The following is an 18390-nucleotide window of genomic DNA, read 5'->3' as shown; positions in this document are numbered from 1 at the left end:
CGGGCTCCAGAAATCAATGTCTTTTATAGTAAAAACGTTGCCTCCTGAGAAAAAGTGTGTTCATGGTAGCATCGTGCTCTTTGACAAATAAAAACGATGTTTTAGGGAATCATGCAACAAACCGTCACGAACAATAAATGACTTACTGGCCACACCAGGTAGAGAAGGTGACAAAGCTGGCTCCTTGTTGGCCAGGGCAGAGCTGGTAGGTTACGAGGATGCCGATTGTGGACATGCCAGCCTTTGGCAGTGAGCAGCCTCTGAGCCCCTAGATATGCTGATTTGCAAGTTCCTTCTTTGTTTTGCTTGCAGTGGTTTAAAAAATGTATTATGGAATGTTTGACACATTCCATAACAAAAGAATACTTACAGAAGAAGAATAAAGAATACTTAGATGACCACCAGCTAGCTTAATAAAACATTATCTGGTGTGCATGCAAACTCACTGCACAGGACGAGTATACAAGCAAGCCAAGTTCTACAGTGTTAGGAGACCAGGCTTTGAGCCAGAAAAACCTAGATTCAAATCCCAGCTTCAGCATTTATTACCTTGGGAGGCCATAAAATTCTTCTGAGCCTCTGCTTTCCCCTCAGTAAGAGAGGGATACTAATACTCACGTCCCAGGTTGCAGAGATTGAGCGAGATCATTCCCAGCAAGAGCTATACCTGCTACATACTGATTATAAAAGGCACTAAAAGCCTTAGCTAGATTGCATCTATGAGGAGAGATTGTCTAGTATCCCAAGTTTCGTGCCAGCTCTTGTCTCATCTTGAATCTGTCCCTAACTCCCACCACTGTCCAGCTGGGTGTGTCACCTCCCCCTGTTTTTCCAGAAGTGAAATGAGCCAACTGCACTGTCCCATCCGAGCATCCCATTCGCTGGCCCTGATGCACGTGTGTGAACATTGAGAAGCAGACGTGTGCTTGTCCTTTGGTTTCCTGAGGATGAAGCAGAAGCAGAGTTGAAGGCTGAAAGCTGAACTATCCAAAGAAACTGGGAGGCTTGTCCACCTCCTTGGGTCCTTCTCTGCCCTCTGTGTTGCACACAGTGGTTTATAAGCACCCTAATTTGTCCTGGTCAGTCCTGGCTTCCACTTGTCATCCTGGTGTAATTAAGAGCACTCTTCCCTCCACACACACTCCCAAAGGTGTTATGGTTTGCATGATAAATTATAAGGTCACCATAGTAAAAATCCATTTTTAAGGCATGAGGCTGGAGCTGTATGGGAATCTCCTGTAAGACTCTGGGGCTATACTGGTCACACTGTAACCGAGATCGATGAAGGACCTCACTGTTCACAGCATGCTTTCAGTATGTGCTCCCATTTCACCTGCAGAACAGCTTCGTGTGATGGAGCAAACTGTGTCACCATCGCCACCGAGGCCCAGAGAGATCAGGGACTTGCCCAGGGTTGCACAGCTAGTAAGTGGTAGAGTACAGACTGGAACTCGTGGCTCAGGTTTTCCAAAAGCTACACTCCTGTCAGTTTTGTCCCTGACAACCAGAACCTGCTGCCTCCCGCAGTAGAGTGTGAAGGCTGGATTCTAGGAGTTTGTGTTGTCAGTGCCTCCAGAACTCAGCCTGGTTAATCAGCAGCCCTACCCAGGGCACTGGCAGGACCCCATTCACACCTCTGCCCTTCGCTGGTCCTTGGAGGAAACTCTTATTTCCTTTATCAGCAGCCTCTTCCCCAGCCTGGGGCTACCCTGTATTACCCACACAGGTGAGGCTTCCCTTCCTCCAACCCCCTCCCTCAGCTTAGAGAGCCCCCAAAGTTCCTCCTTCTGCATCCTTCATGCTGGGTGGTCCTATCACTTCACCCTCAGGGTCAGCTTAGACCCTGGTTATCACACCTGGTGTTAAAAGACCTGCCTGTGAAAATGGATTGCCCGGGAAGAACATCCTTGCGCATCTGCAGCCTCTGCCTGTGAATAAATATTTTATTCCTTCTCTGCAGCTCTTTACATTTTAACATCTGAAACACTCCACCTGTATAAAAATACTCTCATCTCCACTCTACTCTGATTTCTTTTAATATGGGAGAATTTGTGCAGGAGTTCTTTATAGAAGCAAGTCCTCTAGGCTGTCCCCACACTCACCCCAAATTGAAATTACTCATTCAGCGGACAGGGGAGATACAGAGCCATGTGCCTGAGGGCAGGGTGACCAGGTACAGGGTGCAAGGACTGGGAGTGGGACAGCAGCCACTTGGCACACTCCAGGTGGCCTGAAGCATAGATGGCGGGCTTGGCAGAGCCCCGTGAAGACCAGTGAGTTTTCATCGCACCAAGGGCTCCTCCGTCCCTGATGGTTTGCCTTGCTCCTAGAACAAGCTCCGTCTTGCTCGGGACTCCCACGTTTCTGCTTCTGCCCGTACTGAGAGTTTCCTCCGGGCATTTGCCAGACATCCAGTTGCAACTTGCCTCATGTATCCATTCTAATCCCAGCAGGGAGAATAAGCTAATTTCTCTGTGGTTGAGGCCTGATTTTAATGGACTTGTGATACCAGGTACATAAGTATTCAGGAAATCTGCCCTTTCCTGGAGGAATGCAGCTCATGTGAGGGCTGAAGCAGCCCATTGAACTGGAGCAAGAAAGAATTCCTCTGCTAACCGCTGTCTCCGTTGTCTTGCAGAAATCAGGAATGGAAACCTCAAGGCCATTCTAGGCCTGTTCTTCAGCCTCTCCCGGTACAAGCAGCAGCAGCAGCAGCCCCAGAAGCAGCACCTCTCCTCGCCTCTGCCGCCTGCCGTGGCCCAGGCAGCCGGGGCCCCCTTCCAGTGCCAGGCTGGCACTCCTCAGCAACAGGTGCCAGCCACTCCCCAAGCCCCGTGCCAGCCTCACCAGCCAGCACCACATCAGCAGTCAAAAGCACAAGCCGAAATGCAGTCCAGGTGGGGACTCCTTGCCAACTGATAATTCTGTCTTCTCAGGGGCCCTCCTTCACACCCATCAAATTCTAGCCTATTCGAATGTGTTTCTTATTGGAGCTTCTTCAGTACTGAGAACTCCCAATAATGAGAAATTAGCAGGACCTTGAAATGCAGGCCTCCTCCTGGCCCCGGTGGTGATGTGTACTTTTTAACGTGAGAATCCCCGGCAGCCAAAGCTGGTGAGCTGTTCCTGCCGTCACTGCCCTGTGACACACACAGGCTCCTGTGCAGTAAACAGCCCCAACACAGACTGCAGGCTTGTCTGCGTGTTTGCCTACTAGCCGGGTTCAGCAGTACACGTGCGAGTAATGTTACTTATTGGTGCCCCAGGTTGTCATCCAGCAGCTAGCTCTGCTTTGCCCAGAGAGAGAAATGCCAAGAACGAAGAAGAAGAAGAAAGATGGCAGGTGGTCCTTAGCAAGCAGCCACTCTGCCCGGGAGGGCCAGCATCCCTGGATGGGAGCAGTTATCATTAAATGTGCCTGGGTTTGTTGGCCCTGAGTGTTGGGAGGGGGTCAGCGGGGGCCCTGTCTTCTGCAGCATCAGGGCCTGGGTTTTGTTGGCTTGCCAGTGGGCTCACCATAGAACGATGCACCAGCAGCGGGCCAGGGTGGCAGCGGTCGCACTCCTAAACAACTCTGTGGAAGATCATCTCGTAAAACGTTTGTTTTGATGGCAGGAGAAAAAGGAGATCAGGAATTAGAAAGTTTGAGAGAAGTCCAATAATTGCTGTTTTTTTAAGCTGTAAACCTTTAGCTATCAAGCTTCAATGTCACGGTTTTATTGAATGTGTGCTGAAGAATAATGGCCTTCTGCTTCCAGTCCCAGGGCACTGGGATTGGTAACCACAGGGCTTCTTACACACCTTCACACCCTTAGTAGCCCACTATAGTTGGGCGAAGCACAAAGCGGTTCAAACAAACAGGTACCTTATAGACAGTTTTTTTTCCAACGTGAGAAGTGCTGTTTCCCAATTGTGATGCTGTTAAAACCAGCAGTGATGGATGTGATGTAAATCAGACCCCCGAAAGAATTATCCAGTTGTACCCAATTCACATTACGGAACTTTGTGGGCTCACGGAGATACCTGGGCTGGCCATGGGGAGTAGACAGCCAGGCAGCCAGCCTCCGCACCCTTTCCCTGGAGAGCTGTTCTCTTGTCAGAGATTCCCTGCCCGACCTGTATGATTGATTGACCAGGGCACCATTTCCCACACTGATTCTGCTGGGTGCCTATTCCTGGGATGATAACTTGCCAGGGGGAGGGTCCTACTGGGGAAAATCGGGAAATAATCTGGGTCAAGCTGTTATAACTGTTTTTGAAGTTCTCAGATCCTTGAGTCTGCCCACACACATTTATTTAGTCGATGTTTGAGTGACTTCCATGTGCTGGCCACTCACTGTTCTAGGCCCCCAAGAGGTCAAGGGTGAATGAGACAGCGCAGATGTTTGCTCTCTACATTCTATTAGAGGAAGCAGGCAAATAGAGCGGGAAGAGGACTATCAGATAGTGGTGCTGCAATATGAACAACAAGCAGTGAGCCAAGCAGAGCTCAGGTGTGGAGTAGATCAGTCCGAGGGAGCAGCTGATGTGAAGACCCCGTGATAGGAGCAGCTTGGCAGATTGGAGAAGCATAACAGCTAGTGTAGTTTAAGCTTACTGGGTGGAGGTGGTGGGGAGTTAAAAGGTGGCCTGGAAGCAGAGAGGGCTGCCACTATTTCCATGGAGGATAGTGTGACCGGTGGCCTCTGGACTTGGCAGTGCTGTGGCTCTGAGGACAGGTCACAGAGCGCTGGCCAAACTGGATGAAAATGTTTGTATTTCATTCTAAAGTATACAGGAGGCCACTGGGCAGTTTTGAGCAGGAGGGGGAGTTGATTTGATTTAGAGTTTTTTAAAAGGTCCTCTGTGCTTCTCTCTGGAGAGTAGGCAGAGGAAGAAGGACCCCACTTCAGCAGCTTCTGTGGTCCTCTGTGGGGTCAGGGTGGTAGAGCAGATAGAGAGATGGACCAACTCAGCATATTTTGGAGGATGAACCAATAGGACTACAGATAGATTTAGTATCTGGAGTGAGGGGGAGAAGACTCCAGATAAAGCCTAAATTTCTGGCTTGAGCATTGAGGGAGCTGGTATTTATTGAGATAAGGAAGCCAGGGAGGGGCATAGAAAACCTGGCACAAGAACTCTTATTTTATAGAGCATCTCGCCGCCTAGAGTTCCAAGGAACATGTGTGGAGAAACCCTGGGCTTGTGTCACGGGGCTGGGCCGGCCCGAGGCATCTATCTTCATTGTAGGCGTTTGTTTTCTTAAAAGTCAGGACACCCATCTGCCAGTAAGAAAAAACATCCTGCTATTAATAAATGCTTTACGTAAAGAAGAGCCAAGCTCAGTTAAGCCAGGCTTTTATATTCCGGGATGGTGCCTGCCATCGTGGTGGGGACAGGGACTGACCTTTGGAGTTGCTGTCCTTCTCCACTCCTCTTGTCCAGATTGGGTTACTTCTGCAGAGGACCGGTTTTATCCATTACATAGTGATACTTCCTCATTTTATATCCAGAGGTTAATCTTATTTTCCAGTTCTAGGTCTATGATAGCCATGCTAGCATTCTGGCTATAATTTTTTTTTTAAATAGTAAAATTGCCTCACTCGCGCCATTCCATTGTATTACTGTCCCCAAATTCTGCCTTTGATAACCAAAATCACACAGGTAATGGTTTGAATCCCTGATCATCAGTATCTGATGTTGGCACAAGCCCCAAATGCCAGGTTTGTCTTGGTCCTGTGTTCGAACTTTGCCAAATATGAACATGCCTAAATACTGTACCCCTTGGGTTGATAAATACTAGAACTTGGCAACTTCTCCATGATATGTATGAAAAGAGTTACTGAAGCACAGAAATCTGGGATAGTAGCAAGAAGGAATCAGGGCAACATTTCCAGTGATGGCCAAATGGAGAGTCACTTTTACGTCCCTACTGCAGCTCTTCTCATTAATCCATGTGTTGGCTGAGAACTTGATCCACGTTCTACCTCTTGGCACTCCTCGCCAGCCTAGAGCCCAGGAGAGGAGCCTAGTACCCAAGGCTTGCTTCCCTCTCCATCCGTGTCCACCTTACATGTTACCAGTATTCATCTGTTGATGGAACACCCAGAAAATGGCTTTATTTTTCAAAAATTTTTTTGTCTCTTCCTTTCTGTCTGTTCCTTCACTTCAGAAGGAGGTACAGAAAGTATTCCTCAAACTAGGCCATGGAACTCCCCTTAATTTATAGAGTCACATTGTGTTTCTCACCTCAGATCCTTTTATGAACGTGGTATAGCATGTATGGATTCCAGAAAGGTAAGTATGTCCATCTTTCATAAGGCAGTAAATGAGCTAAACTTTTTCTTGTAGGAAGCTCAACCAAGATTCTTCAGCTATACGAATATATGGTCCATAGCCCGAAACTCAGTACATTCAGAATACTTTAAATGATCATTTTTATACCACTAAGCAAAAGTTTCCCAAATCAGCAAAACTTGCAAACATCTGGACCCTTTTTGGGTCAACTTCATGGGCACTCAGGGCGTTCATCAGAAAAGCGCCTCTGTGACATAGAACCAGCCACGTGCTTCAGAAAGTTGTGAAGTTTTTTTTCAACCTGTCAGAGACCCCTTGCTTTAACGTGTTATTGTGGGGAAAAGGCCTTAGAGTGACTGGTTGCAAACAAAGATCCTGGGCTTTTAAAAAAGAAAAAAAAAGAAGAAAACACCTCATAAGTTTTTGGTAATCTTGATAGCGGTTACCTCACGTTGGAAATGCCTCAAATTGGGAAAGTTAGACCTAGGAAGAAGGCTCCCTATCGTGGGGAAGGTGGGCAGAGAGAAATCCAGGAGCGTTCCCTTTGTCATGAGGCCCCTGGTGTCACTTGTGTGTCTAATGTATCTTCTCTCCCTCACTTAGCTCTTCCACTTTTCTCTTTTCCCATCATGCAGTGCATCATCCAAGGACTCATCTCAAAGCAAAATCATCCGCTTCACTCTGGGTCAGAGAAAGATCTCTAGGTTAGATGACTTCCTGTCCTGCGAAGCATGGCTTCAACCCAACCCATTGTTCCCTTTGCTCCTGCTACGTTTCCTTCGGGTCCCTCTCCCCAGCTCATGTTTGCAGTTCGGGAAAACCAAACATGCTTTGGCTGATGTTGGAGAGTTTTGAGAGTGGTTGGGGTGTTTGTGGCCGGGGGTGGCGATGGGGGAGGGACAGTGTAAGTAAGTGAGCTTGAGGTGTACATAATGTTTCTGCATTTCATTGATTTTGATTGCTTGGTCGTCAAAATCCATTCTGATTTAGGGAGACGGGAGCATCTAGGTGGTTTTTGTAGTGGTTTTATGAAGAGTTTGGCTTCCTGCTCTCTCCTGACCCTGATCCCACCTCACCTGCATCTCCTTTATGTATGCCGTGCTTTTTGTTATTGTTGTTAAAATTACTAATATGGGATGGGTTTTCTCTTGAGTTACAAAGACCTGAGACATAACTCCAGTTGGTCAGAGGAGACAAAGCAATAAGGCAGCTGTATCTCATTTTTCTTCCAGATGCTCTATGTACCATGGAGCGATCACCTCACTTGCCTGGCACAAACAGCAGGCTTGCTCACTAGTTCTCTTGACTCAAGGGTTTGGTGTCCTATCCTGGCACCCTCTGAAGAACCATTCTAGGGTGTGGGACATGCTGATTACACCGTTGTATCTACTGTTATTTTAAAGGTAGCAACAGCTAACACTTCTTGAATGCTTGTTATACACCAGTTTGAATGCATTATCTTACATTTAATCTTCACATCAGTCTTCTTGAGCTAGGTCATGTCATTATCCCCATTTTACAGGTAATGGTACTAAAATTAATGAAGTTTGGTAAGTTATACAAAGTCACACAGCAAATGGAAAACCCAGGATGTGAGCCCATGTGGTCAAACCCCAGCACCCCCACTTTACCCACTGTGTACACTTCTCCTCCTCCTCTTCCTCCTTATTGAATTCTGGCATTTATGTGGTTGTTGAGGCTGTTTTTTAAAATCTTAGGTTTCAACCATTACATCCGGCCCTTTGCCTCACATTGCCCTTATAGTGTTTTAACAGAAAGAGAATCTCCTGTTCCTTATGACTAGTCTTGATTTTTCATTAAATACTCACTTAAAGCTGATGGGATGCCGCACTTCGTCTGTCTGTATTCATGTAACACATACTGAATATCTGCCTGCTGCCCCGACTCCCAAGCTTTAGGTGTGTTTTCGAACCAGAGTTGACTTTTCTAGAAAGTGCATACACTGGGAGATCCAACTCAGGATCTGCCTGGCGGGAGGTGGGAGGAGAAGCTTCTCTGTAGAACAAGTCAGCACGTTCCCCAGACTTGGTTCTGGGATCATGCACATCCGGGAATCTACATTCATCGCTGCATCTTGTAGCCATGTGTCGTAGTCCATTTGGGCTGCTATAGCAAACCACCACAGACTGGGCGACTGAGACAACAGAAATGTGTTTATCACAGTTTGGAGGCCGGGAAGTCTGAGATCAGGGTGCCGGCGTAGTTGAGTTCTGGTGAGGACCTTCTTCCAAGTATCTGGGTGGCTGTGTTTTTTGCTGTGTCCTTCCATGGTGGGGAACAGAGAGGAAGTAAGCTCTCTCCCATCTCATCCTACAAGGTGCATAACATCGTCATGAGGGCTCCACCTTCTGACCTAATTACATCCCTAAAGCCGCTTCTCTGGACACCATCACATTTGGGACAAGGGTTACACTGAATTTAGTGGCAGGTGGGAAGGGACACGCAAACGTACAGCACCATGCTGGTGACTATGTTCTGTAACAGAACACAGAGCCCAAGGCAGGACAGATGCATACTGCGTGGGCAAACGGGGTTCCCATTTGTTTGAATGTCCTACAAGTGTCTGTACATAGGGAAGGAAAGGAGAGGGTGAGCTCAGAGGAAACATGGGCTTTAGTGTTTGTTCCCACAATGTGCTTAATTCTAGGAGATAAAACAGGAGCTAGCGGGGCAAAGATCGCACTGGGAGCACATGACCATCTCGTGCGTGATTTTGTTATGGGTCCCAGATGATGGAAGGAGGCAGCGGAAAGAGAGGAAGAACAGAAGGATGAGGGCAGGTCTGCCTCTTCCCAGGGGTCTGCTGGGCACAGGGCTTTCAAGCTGACCCTCCGGCTTCCTTCAGGGTCTATCCCTCACTTAGAGTTTCTTTTGGATGCATTTGCTCACTGATAGGCCAATAAAGGGATGCTCTTTGTTTCATTATTTGCATAATCTGGCCCTCCCTTAATTCCCCACTTCCCACCCCTAGTTTGGGGCACAAGCCTGATGAGCATTTGAGCTGATCAGTCATCACTAAATGTAGCAATAAGTTTGGTTACCCAAAGAAACAGCCCTACTCCTGGCCGAGTAGGACGCCTCTGCCAGAGCTCTGGAAATAGGTCTCTGGTTCATGTGCAGACACACCTTGAGCTGAACACCTTGAGATAAGCAGCAGGGATACTCAGCTGATGGAAAGCCTCACCCTTGAATCTGGATGCAGGGGAAGGGGCTTATGGAGGGAACTGGTACAGGACTGAAGGATTCCCATGTATTTCTGCCTTTGACACTGTTCTTGTCTCTTGGGCATCCCTGGTGAGCCCCAGGTGTTCAGGATCATTCTACCTGCAGGAGGCAGTGGCTGAGAGTGCATATTAGCATTTAAACCGAGTGAAAGCTCATTTTCGCCCCTGCCCGTGTTAGTCGGGCAAATTATTCAATCTCCCTGAGCCTGTGTTTCCTTATTGGTAAAATGGGATAGTCCTGCCTCACAGTGCGATGTGGTTTATGTAAAGTCATTTCTAATCCTTTAATACTTGGCATGTAGTAAGTGCACCATAATGAGCAGATGTGTTGATACTGGTGTGTGGGGTTGGCCTGAGCTAGGTAGGGCAACCAGGCCACTTCCAGCGAGTCCCACAGCGCTGATCTCTACACGGCCATCTTATGCAGAGGAATCAGTGGGGCTAGAAGTTTGGCCCAGCTGTTGAAAAGAAGATGCTATAGAGATGAGAGGTTTAGCATTTAATCATCTTGTCTAGCAAAAGGCATCTCTGATTAGGATCCCCACCCCCACGTCCCTGAGCATGTGCACACAAGCTGCCGTCTGTCCCGGGAGGGCCATCTTCTCCTCCCGGCCTTTGAAGTGGTTTTGGGGGGAGAACAGCTCTCTTCCCACCAGCACGTACGGCGCATGGAGCCGGGGCGCACGGGCAGGTTACGTGCGGGGAGCCGTGGCTTTACTGCCCTGCCTGCTGGGCGCTGCACGTGTTGGAGAAATTGACCATGGCTCCAATAGCAGCAGGTTTTTTCTTCCGCCTCTTTGTCCCACCGCATCCCTTAAACATAATTTTTTTTAGAAAAAGCAATATGTGTTATGTTTGAAAGGACCCATCTGTGTCCTCTGTCATTTTGTAACATGTGTGGACATGGAATGGTCATGGGAAGTGAGTGGAGCTGCTCTTCCAAAGGAGCCGCTGGAACCTGCTGGCACTATCAGTGATGCGGGGTGTAAATGAGACAGGGTTGACTTGCCTGCTCGCTCTCTTTGCATTTCTTTGGCGAGGCAGGCACCCTGGGCAGCATCTGCTGCAGTACCTGCAGCTGTGCCATGTGAGCGAGACCCAGCTCTTCAGCAAAGAGGGATTCTAATGTTCAGACAGCTGCTCCTTCCAGGCTGGGGCTTGATCGAAGTTCTCCTGATGCACACGGATGTTAATAACGATGAACTTCAGAATGGTAGCCAGAGGCCCAGAACTGTGTCACTGTGAACTAGAAGATAATCAGCAATGCCCCTCTAGCGCTGCTCTCAGCCTCCCTAATGAGCCCTGATTGCTGTCCTCATTGCTGGAGGGCAGGACAAAGTTCGGGACTCGTACCAGCCCCCTTCCCCAAGCCCCAGCACACAGCCGACCTTTCCTTCCTCCACTGCTCTACAGGCTTCCCTCTGCACGTCCCCCTTGCCTCTCACCATGACGCCCTACTTTCTTGCTCTCTTCGCACATGCCCACCCCACAGGCCACACCTACTCTCGGGTTGCTTTTATTTGGAACCTTTCCTGACCATCCACCAACTTCCAAGGTCATCATTTTCTTTCTTAAAATGGCTCCTGAACTTTGCATATTCTTTTTTCAGTACAAGTGTTATTTAGATGTCAGCTGGGGCCAGTCAGCTCCTTAAGATCTGGGTAAGGTTGAACTAGAACCCTGTCTTAGTCCATTTGGGCTGCCTTAACAAAATACCACAGACTGAGGAGCTTATAAACAACGGAAATGTGCTATTCACTGTGCTGGAGGCTGGAAGTTGAACAGCAGGACACCAGCCTGGCGGGCTCTGGTGAAAGACCTCTCCCAGGTCGCAGACTGCTGGCTTCTTGCCCGTGTCCTCACGTAGCAGAAAGTCAAGCTGGTTTTCCAGATCCTCATTTTTCTTTTTTTAAAACATCAATGTGTGATTGCCCCTCACCTGGCATGTGCCCTGACTGGGAATCGAGCTAGGGACCCTTTGGTTCACAGCCTGCACTCAATCCACTGAGCTATACCAGCCAGGGCTCCAGATCCTCTTTGAAGAAGGTATTAATGTCATCTGTGTGGGCTCAACCTAATGACCAAATTGCCTCCCAAAGGCTCCGTCCCTTAATAGTATCACGTTGGTCATAAAATTTTCACATGAATTTTGGGGAACACAAATATTCAGACCATAGGAAAATCCTTCTTCAGTTGGTAGAAATTTCAGTACTCTCCCCGTGATCGGTCAGGTATCTTCACATTCTCAGTCACCTTTGGCTTTGAAATTCTTTATTTGAAATTCTTTATTTGAAGTCTTGTACTTATAATTCAATCTGAAATAATTCCATTTACATGTAGATTCACCATTCCAAAGAATGTTTTGGTTCCTTCGTGGGTAGATCCAACTAAGCCTTTTTCTTTACTTTTCACCCACCACACCACTTTGCTAAAAATTTCAGAGAGGTGGAGGAGGCTTATTTTGGAGCAGCAGGTGTCCAAACCCATTCACAGCAGAACCCAAGTTTTAAAGCTGGTTGTTGGCATAGATTTCCTCTGAAACCTGGAAGAAATTACTAGGTCTTTATCCAGTTGTTCCATTTGGTCAAGCTCAGGGAGCTGTCCTGGCTAGGGTGTATTGGTGATGGGGGTAGAGGGGGACATGTCAGCTTGATCTTTGGTGGCTTTGATATCTAAGTATGTGGCAATCATCCTTTATTTCCCATGTCATCTACCCCCAAAGCCTTCAAGAACTCCTTCTCCACGTCTCAGGAACCTTGGCACAACTCCACAGCCATTTGAAGGATGGATATGCCACTCCCATCAAAGGAGCACCTCTAGGTCCTGACCCAGTGAAGAGAATGTGACAGTGACCAGCCACGGGAAACCCAGAGCTGTCTTAGTTATCCAAAACCAGGAATGTTTCGCTCTGGGGAGCGGGGCCCACAGATGGCTCTGAGGTACCCCAAGTATAAGGCCTTAGTCACAGGGAGTTGGATGAGCAGTTTCCTCTTCTGGAATGTTCCTTAGGGAAGCGACAAGTCCTTTCGGCCAAAGCCTGTCTTGCCTCTTTGAAAATGTTGACCCCACCCTCTTTACAGTCTCTTTCCTGATACTTTAACCTAGTTCATCTATTTCCTTATTTGTCTCTTTTTTGTGCCATCACATGTTTCCTTCATGGCGATGCCCAGCTCCTTTCTGAATGTGTACACTCAGCTGAGAGGGTGGGGAGGGGACTGACGTGCATTGAGTACTGACGGCATTAAGGGCAGATGTTAAGTCCCATCCCAAGATTGCAGCTGTGCTCATCGGGTAGTTTATTATTATTCCAGAGTTACAGATGTGAAGCCTCAATCTCAGACAAGACTGGCTCAAAGTTATGTATATGGAAAGAGTCCATATTTTATCTGTTCTGCCTCCCAGAGGACCAGACTGCCTGCCTAATTCAAGGTTGTGCCCATCCCATCCAACACTTTGATTACTTGCCTGTATAAAGGCCCTGTGCTGCTGTGAACTATGGTTCAGCCCCAGGTCAGGCCAGTGGGGGTCCCCCAGCAATTCTGAAAGGAAAGCACCATTTCCCTCCTCATTGCTTTTTGTGTCCTTGCTCTTTGCAAATTCCCCACTGGAGTAGAAAGCGGTGACCTGTGTTACCTTGTACCACTTAATACCGTTGCTGTGACATCATCTCAGAACCAGTCCATAACCCTTTTCCAGGCCTCTCTGGGCATAAAGACTCCTACTCAGTCCAGCCCAAAGGAGCTCCACATCCATACCTACAGAAGCTCTACCATTGGCTGTGACTACTCAGATGGCTCTGCCGTGGAGGACTTGCAGGGTGCTGTTTGCATTGGAAGCAGAACCAGGCGATACCAAGATCCCATTGCTGGACCTCCTCGATCGGTTGTGCTGGCCACATCTGGTTCCCAAACACCAGCACTGGCACTGCTGGTCTTGCTCCCCCTCACTCAGTGCCTGTCTTTGAGGGTGAATATCTTCTCCAGACAAGACAGGGTAAATTAACAGAGGGGCAGGTCCTCCTAGTGCAGTGGGAGGTGATGCCTCTTTGGAGGAAGAGCTCATCCCCTTTCTTCTCCCCTAGCTCCCTGTCAGGGAACTGGGCCAGCTTCTTCTTAACTGTACAAATTTACAGTCCTCTCACACCAGCTCATGTTCTCTGTTTACTCTACAGTTACCTTTCTTGTTTGGCCAGCAAGAAAAAGTTTTAAGTGATTGCCTGCTTATATCTGAAATGCTTCCAGACTGCAGACTTCTTTCGTGCTTACAGATTTGTATGGAAAGAGAAGGCTGAAAGCTTTATAAGTTGAAAGTTCAGACTTTCACTAGCTCTCATGCTAGTCGGCTGAGGTTCTAGTGGCTTCTAAACACAACTAAGTGGGTTTTAGCAGAAAGATACAACTAAATATTTCACCATTTATTCATCTTTCAACTTTGATGATTGGAAACAGCCTTAGTAGTCCCTGGACCAATATTCTGACTTGGGGTCTTACCCTTAACTCTTTGGGGAATGAGCCATAATATCTTTAGACATGTTACAAAGATGTCTGCTGACTTTATTTCCCAAACCACCCCAAATGAGGTGTTTTATTTAAAGGGAAAGAACATGTGTCTTGAGGCTAACAGGTTCCTCCTGGTTTTACAGAAAGACCGTATGGTTTTATCCATCCGCTGTGCAGAGAAGCCGGGCTTCAGCCCTAGAGTAGCGCCGGTGGAGACAGGCTGTCAGGTGTTGAAGGAAACGGCTGTCTGAACAGTGTTTCCGTCCAGGCCACGTGTTTCCACTGGGCAGGTGTCGGGCACTGGCGGTAGCAGTTTCCTTTCTGAGTGTTAGAAATTCTCTTTCTCTCGATACTTGTGTCTGGAATATAGCAAACACCATTTTCAACACACAAGGTAAACCGTTTAGAGTCGTAATGGGCCTTTATGTTCCACGCTTGATAGGATTGGAGAGGACATGGTTTGGCCCTATCATAAAGTAAAAATACTCATCTAAGAGAAAAGGGAAGATGGACTTTGTATTTTCAATTGGCAAATAGATTCATATATTTTTCCTCCAAAATGTCCCTTCACTCAAAGGAAAATGCCTCACATTTTGCTGTTGGACTTACGGGGGTCATTCCTAGCCTAGTTGTAGTGGGTCCACTAAATTCTTGGACTGGCCAACCTGCTCAGACGCAATGTCTTGAATGGTTTCTTTTCCCTCCTGCATGGTTGCAGTTCCTTCTCCTAAGACACCTCTGTGCTTCTGACACTGAATCTGTTACTCTGTTGCTTTTGCATCGTAGACTTCCAGGTCCTACCGCAAGGGTATCCGCTGCAGGCAGCGACACCAAAGCTCGCGGAGGGTCAGCTGCTGCTAACAACCGACGCAGCCAGAGCTTTAACAACTATGACAAGTCCAAACCAGTCACCTCCCCACCCCCACCGCCACCACCAAGCAGCCATGAGAAAGGTAAGTCACCTTTGGGGTTCTTTTTGTCATCTTTCGTATAGCAGATCCAGTTCCTTTGGGAGAGTTTAGTCGGGGGCCGTGTTACTAATAGGGTTATGGGAATGGGTCCCAAGGACGTACTTGACTGGCAGGAACTTTGTTAGCAGAGGCATTAATAAAGTGGGGAAATAATTGTTACATAGATTCATAGTTGCCAGCAAGAACAGCTGTATTTGTGTGGGTGGGGCCCATAAGAAACCTGGCTACAGGTAGAAACAATGTAGATTTGCGACTTAAAAATACATTTTCATAGAACATGCTCTGTACAGTAGGTGGCTTTCCAGAAATGCAAGCTTCTTGAGGTGTGCATTTTGTGAGCTAATGAGCTTTCCACCCATCAGAAATGATATGAAGGAAGTGACAAGGGAGTCTCCACCCTTTGAAAAGAATAAAAAATGTGGGTTGGCTAAATGAAGATCCCGACTACACTTAAGGAGTTGGCAATGTTGCTCTTGGTGTTTTGATGATGGAACTTTTACCAAAAAAGGATGTGATTTTTACTATACTCAGCACTGAGCTTTTAGGATGGATGGAGATAAAAAGTGAGTAGTCCTGTGGGGGCTCTGGCAGAGGCGGTCAAACCAGCTTTTGCTTGCTTCACTGTGTGTCTCATTAGGCATCGGAGAAGATGAGAGAAACTGAGGCAGCTTAGAAGATTCTTAGTAAGATCAGAGCTCCCCTTCATTTCTCCCAGGCAGAGTGGGCTGGACTTGTTGGGGGGACATGCTCGGGTCTCATGGACGCTTCATAGGGCTTGTCCTGCACGTGCCCTCTTCTCATGAGACCTAGGAGAGCCGCCTCCCACTCCCTAAAGTGCCCCAGGAGCCTGGACAGCCCTCCGACTGTGAATAAAATGAGAATGTCCCCCACCCACCCTCCAGCTCAGGATGACTTGGCTTAGTGGGGCTCAATATCCCCCTTCCCAGAGTAGCAGAGAAAATGTGAAGGAAATTTATATAAGGCTGACAGATGGCAGAAAGTTTCCCGGACAAGGTACTGGGAACTGACGCTGCAGCTAGCAGTAAAGCTGTCACCAGGCTGTCTCAGCCAGTCAGGACTCTGCGATCCAGCCCTGGGCTCCTGCCCCAGCAAGCCGTTCCCCCTCTTCTCTCTCTTCCCCACACCTCCCTTCCTTATCTTCACCATACCCAAGTGCTTTTTCTAAACACATTTTAAAAGATCATATTTATTTATTTTTAGAGAGAAGGAAAGGGAGGGAGAAAAGAGGGAGCGAAACATCTATATGAGAGAGAAACATCCATCGGTTGCCTCTTGCACACACCCCAACTAGGGACTGAATCTGCAATCCAAACATGTGCCCTGACTGGGAATTGAACCGGTGACCTTTCACTTTGTGGGATGGTGCCCAACCAACTGAGCCACATTGGTCTGGGCCCAAGTATATTCTTTTTAAAAGTGTGTTTAAATTACAGAAATAATGTATGCTTTCAAAACGGTACAAGTATATATCAAATAAAAGTTCTCTTTTATTTGCTCCCTGAAGGGTGCCAGCGTAAACCATCCTATGTGTATCCTTCAGCACTTCCACCGTATACTTATGTGTGTGTATATGCCCATGTAACTATATAGAAAGGGTTTCACTTTTTATGTAAATAAATAGCTGCATTTTATTGAGCCCCTACTGGTGAAGGGTCTCATTGAATCCCCCCAAACCAGCTGTGTCGATCCCCACTTTACAAAGGATGGAACTAGGGCAAAGAGAGGTTGAGGACTTGCTGAGTTCACCCCAGAGATAGAGAGGTGTAGTTGGGAGCAAACCCAGACACTTTGGCTCCAGAGCCGTGATTAATTTTGTACTTTTCCTGGACATGGCAAAGCAATGCTAGAGGCCTTACCCACTGCGGGCTGGTGAGAGATGCGCAGGATGAGCTAGGGGGAGAGTTGGAAGATGTTGGGGGAACCCTGTGTCCCCTGTCGGGCCGGCCCACCCTTGTCCCATGGTCATTTGAGGAGAAACTCTCGTATATTAAACAGTCTGAAGGGTAGATGTGAGACCTTACCAGTGGTGTCCAACCTTTTGGCTTCTCTGAGCCACAGTGGAAGACAAAGAGTTGTCTTGGGCTACACATTAAGTACATTGTGACTTGTAATCACAAAAAAGTCTCATAGTGTTTTAAGTAAATTTACAATTTTGTGTTGGCCTACATTCATAGCCATCCTGAGCTGTGTGCTTAAGAAAAGATTAAGAAAATCAAGAAAAAGGTCCTTGTGGATGGAACGGGTGCGGGAGGATGCAGGGTCGGTGGCTGGGACTGTGTCCCTGAGCCTATCACAGACCAGGGCCACTCAGGCAGCCCAGCCAGCTGCTGTCCATCGGTGCCGGGTCAGCCACCAGCCTGCCTCTGTCCCCGGCAGGAGTTGCCGTGTGTGTGCCAGGCAGCTAGGAGCCCCGAGGCCTCCTAAAGGCCTGTGCGGGACTTCCAATAGAGGCATCACCCGAGGGGAAGACTTCGGTGTCAGAGGAAAGGAAAGAAGGTAGGGGCTTTGATGTTCACTTTCTTCCTTGATCATCACAAACATTCTGTGAAGTAAATAATATTTATTTTACAGATAAAGGAAATGAGGCTAATTGAGATTTTGTAACTTGTCCTCCCTGGCAATTGAGCACTAGAATTCATATCCAGGATCAACTCTGGATTTGAACTCTGGCTCTGGCCTGTCCCCTAGGATGTCTGTAATGAGGACCAGGTGAGGTGACACATCTGCGAATGTGTCGTGAGCGATGATGATGACCCTCACAAAGTCTTGATAAGGATTCTGAATGGTAACAGTAACGCATGGTGGTCCCCGCTGCGTGGAGCTGGGATAAAGCAGGCTTGGGACAGGTCTGGATATTTTTTGTACTAATACTTTCCCACCATCCTGAGGTAAAAAGACAGTGTGATTTTTGTATTTCCTCCTCCTTTCTTTACGGTGCCCATGTTCTCCCTTGAGTGTGGTCTCGACTGCAGCTTATGAGGTAGTTAGCCAGCTTACACACGATATATAGCATGTGCCGAGGGAACGGATAAAACCCAGCCTCCTCAGCACACGTAAGACACAGCAGGGGCCTTACTCGGTGCACAAGAAAGCGTCCTTCGCCCTGAGAAGTCTTGGAGAGAGACACACTTGCGAGCAGGTAAATCACACTTCGGGGTTGTCGGGGCTGTAGTTGAGGTATGGACCACTTTCTGATGAGAGCATGTTTGTGGTACAATCTCAGGACCTGTCTGTTGTCAGCGCTTTCGTGTGAGTCAGTCGGGCCCTGACTGTGTTGCGTCCTGGCATTGCACTCCTACGTGACCCAGTTCACAGGTTTTTATATGTAACCCGTTGGCTCAGGGGCTCCACACCTAGCAATGGATCTAATCACAT

The 18390-nt window shown here is 47.8% G+C and overlaps 1 protein-coding gene across 6 annotated transcripts in view; it reads left to right on the top strand.

Moving 5' to 3' along the window:
• NAV2 (neuron navigator 2) overlaps positions 1–18390 on the top strand; it is a 679412-nt gene that overhangs the window by 469208 nt on the left and 191814 nt on the right. For 4 of the 6 annotated variants that reach the window (XM_053924021.2, XM_053924022.1, XM_053924020.2 and 1 more), the window contains exons 5-7: positions 2639–2897; positions 6915–6983; positions 14810–14976. In XM_053924021.2, the coding sequence (XP_053779996.1) occupies positions 2639–2897; positions 6915–6983; positions 14810–14976 (495 nt within the window). The remainder of the gene's footprint in view (positions 1–2638; positions 2898–6914; positions 6984–14809; positions 14977–18390) is intronic. The other 2 variants (XM_024558786.3, XM_024558785.3) reach the window with 1 other exon arrangement.

Source organism: Desmodus rotundus, chromosome 5 (assembly GCF_022682495.2).
Source record: "Desmodus rotundus isolate HL8 chromosome 5, HLdesRot8A.1, whole genome shotgun sequence".
Lineage (NCBI taxonomy): Eukaryota > Metazoa > Chordata > Mammalia > Chiroptera > Phyllostomidae > Desmodus > Desmodus rotundus.
This window is presented reverse-complemented; position numbering and strand designations above follow the sequence as displayed.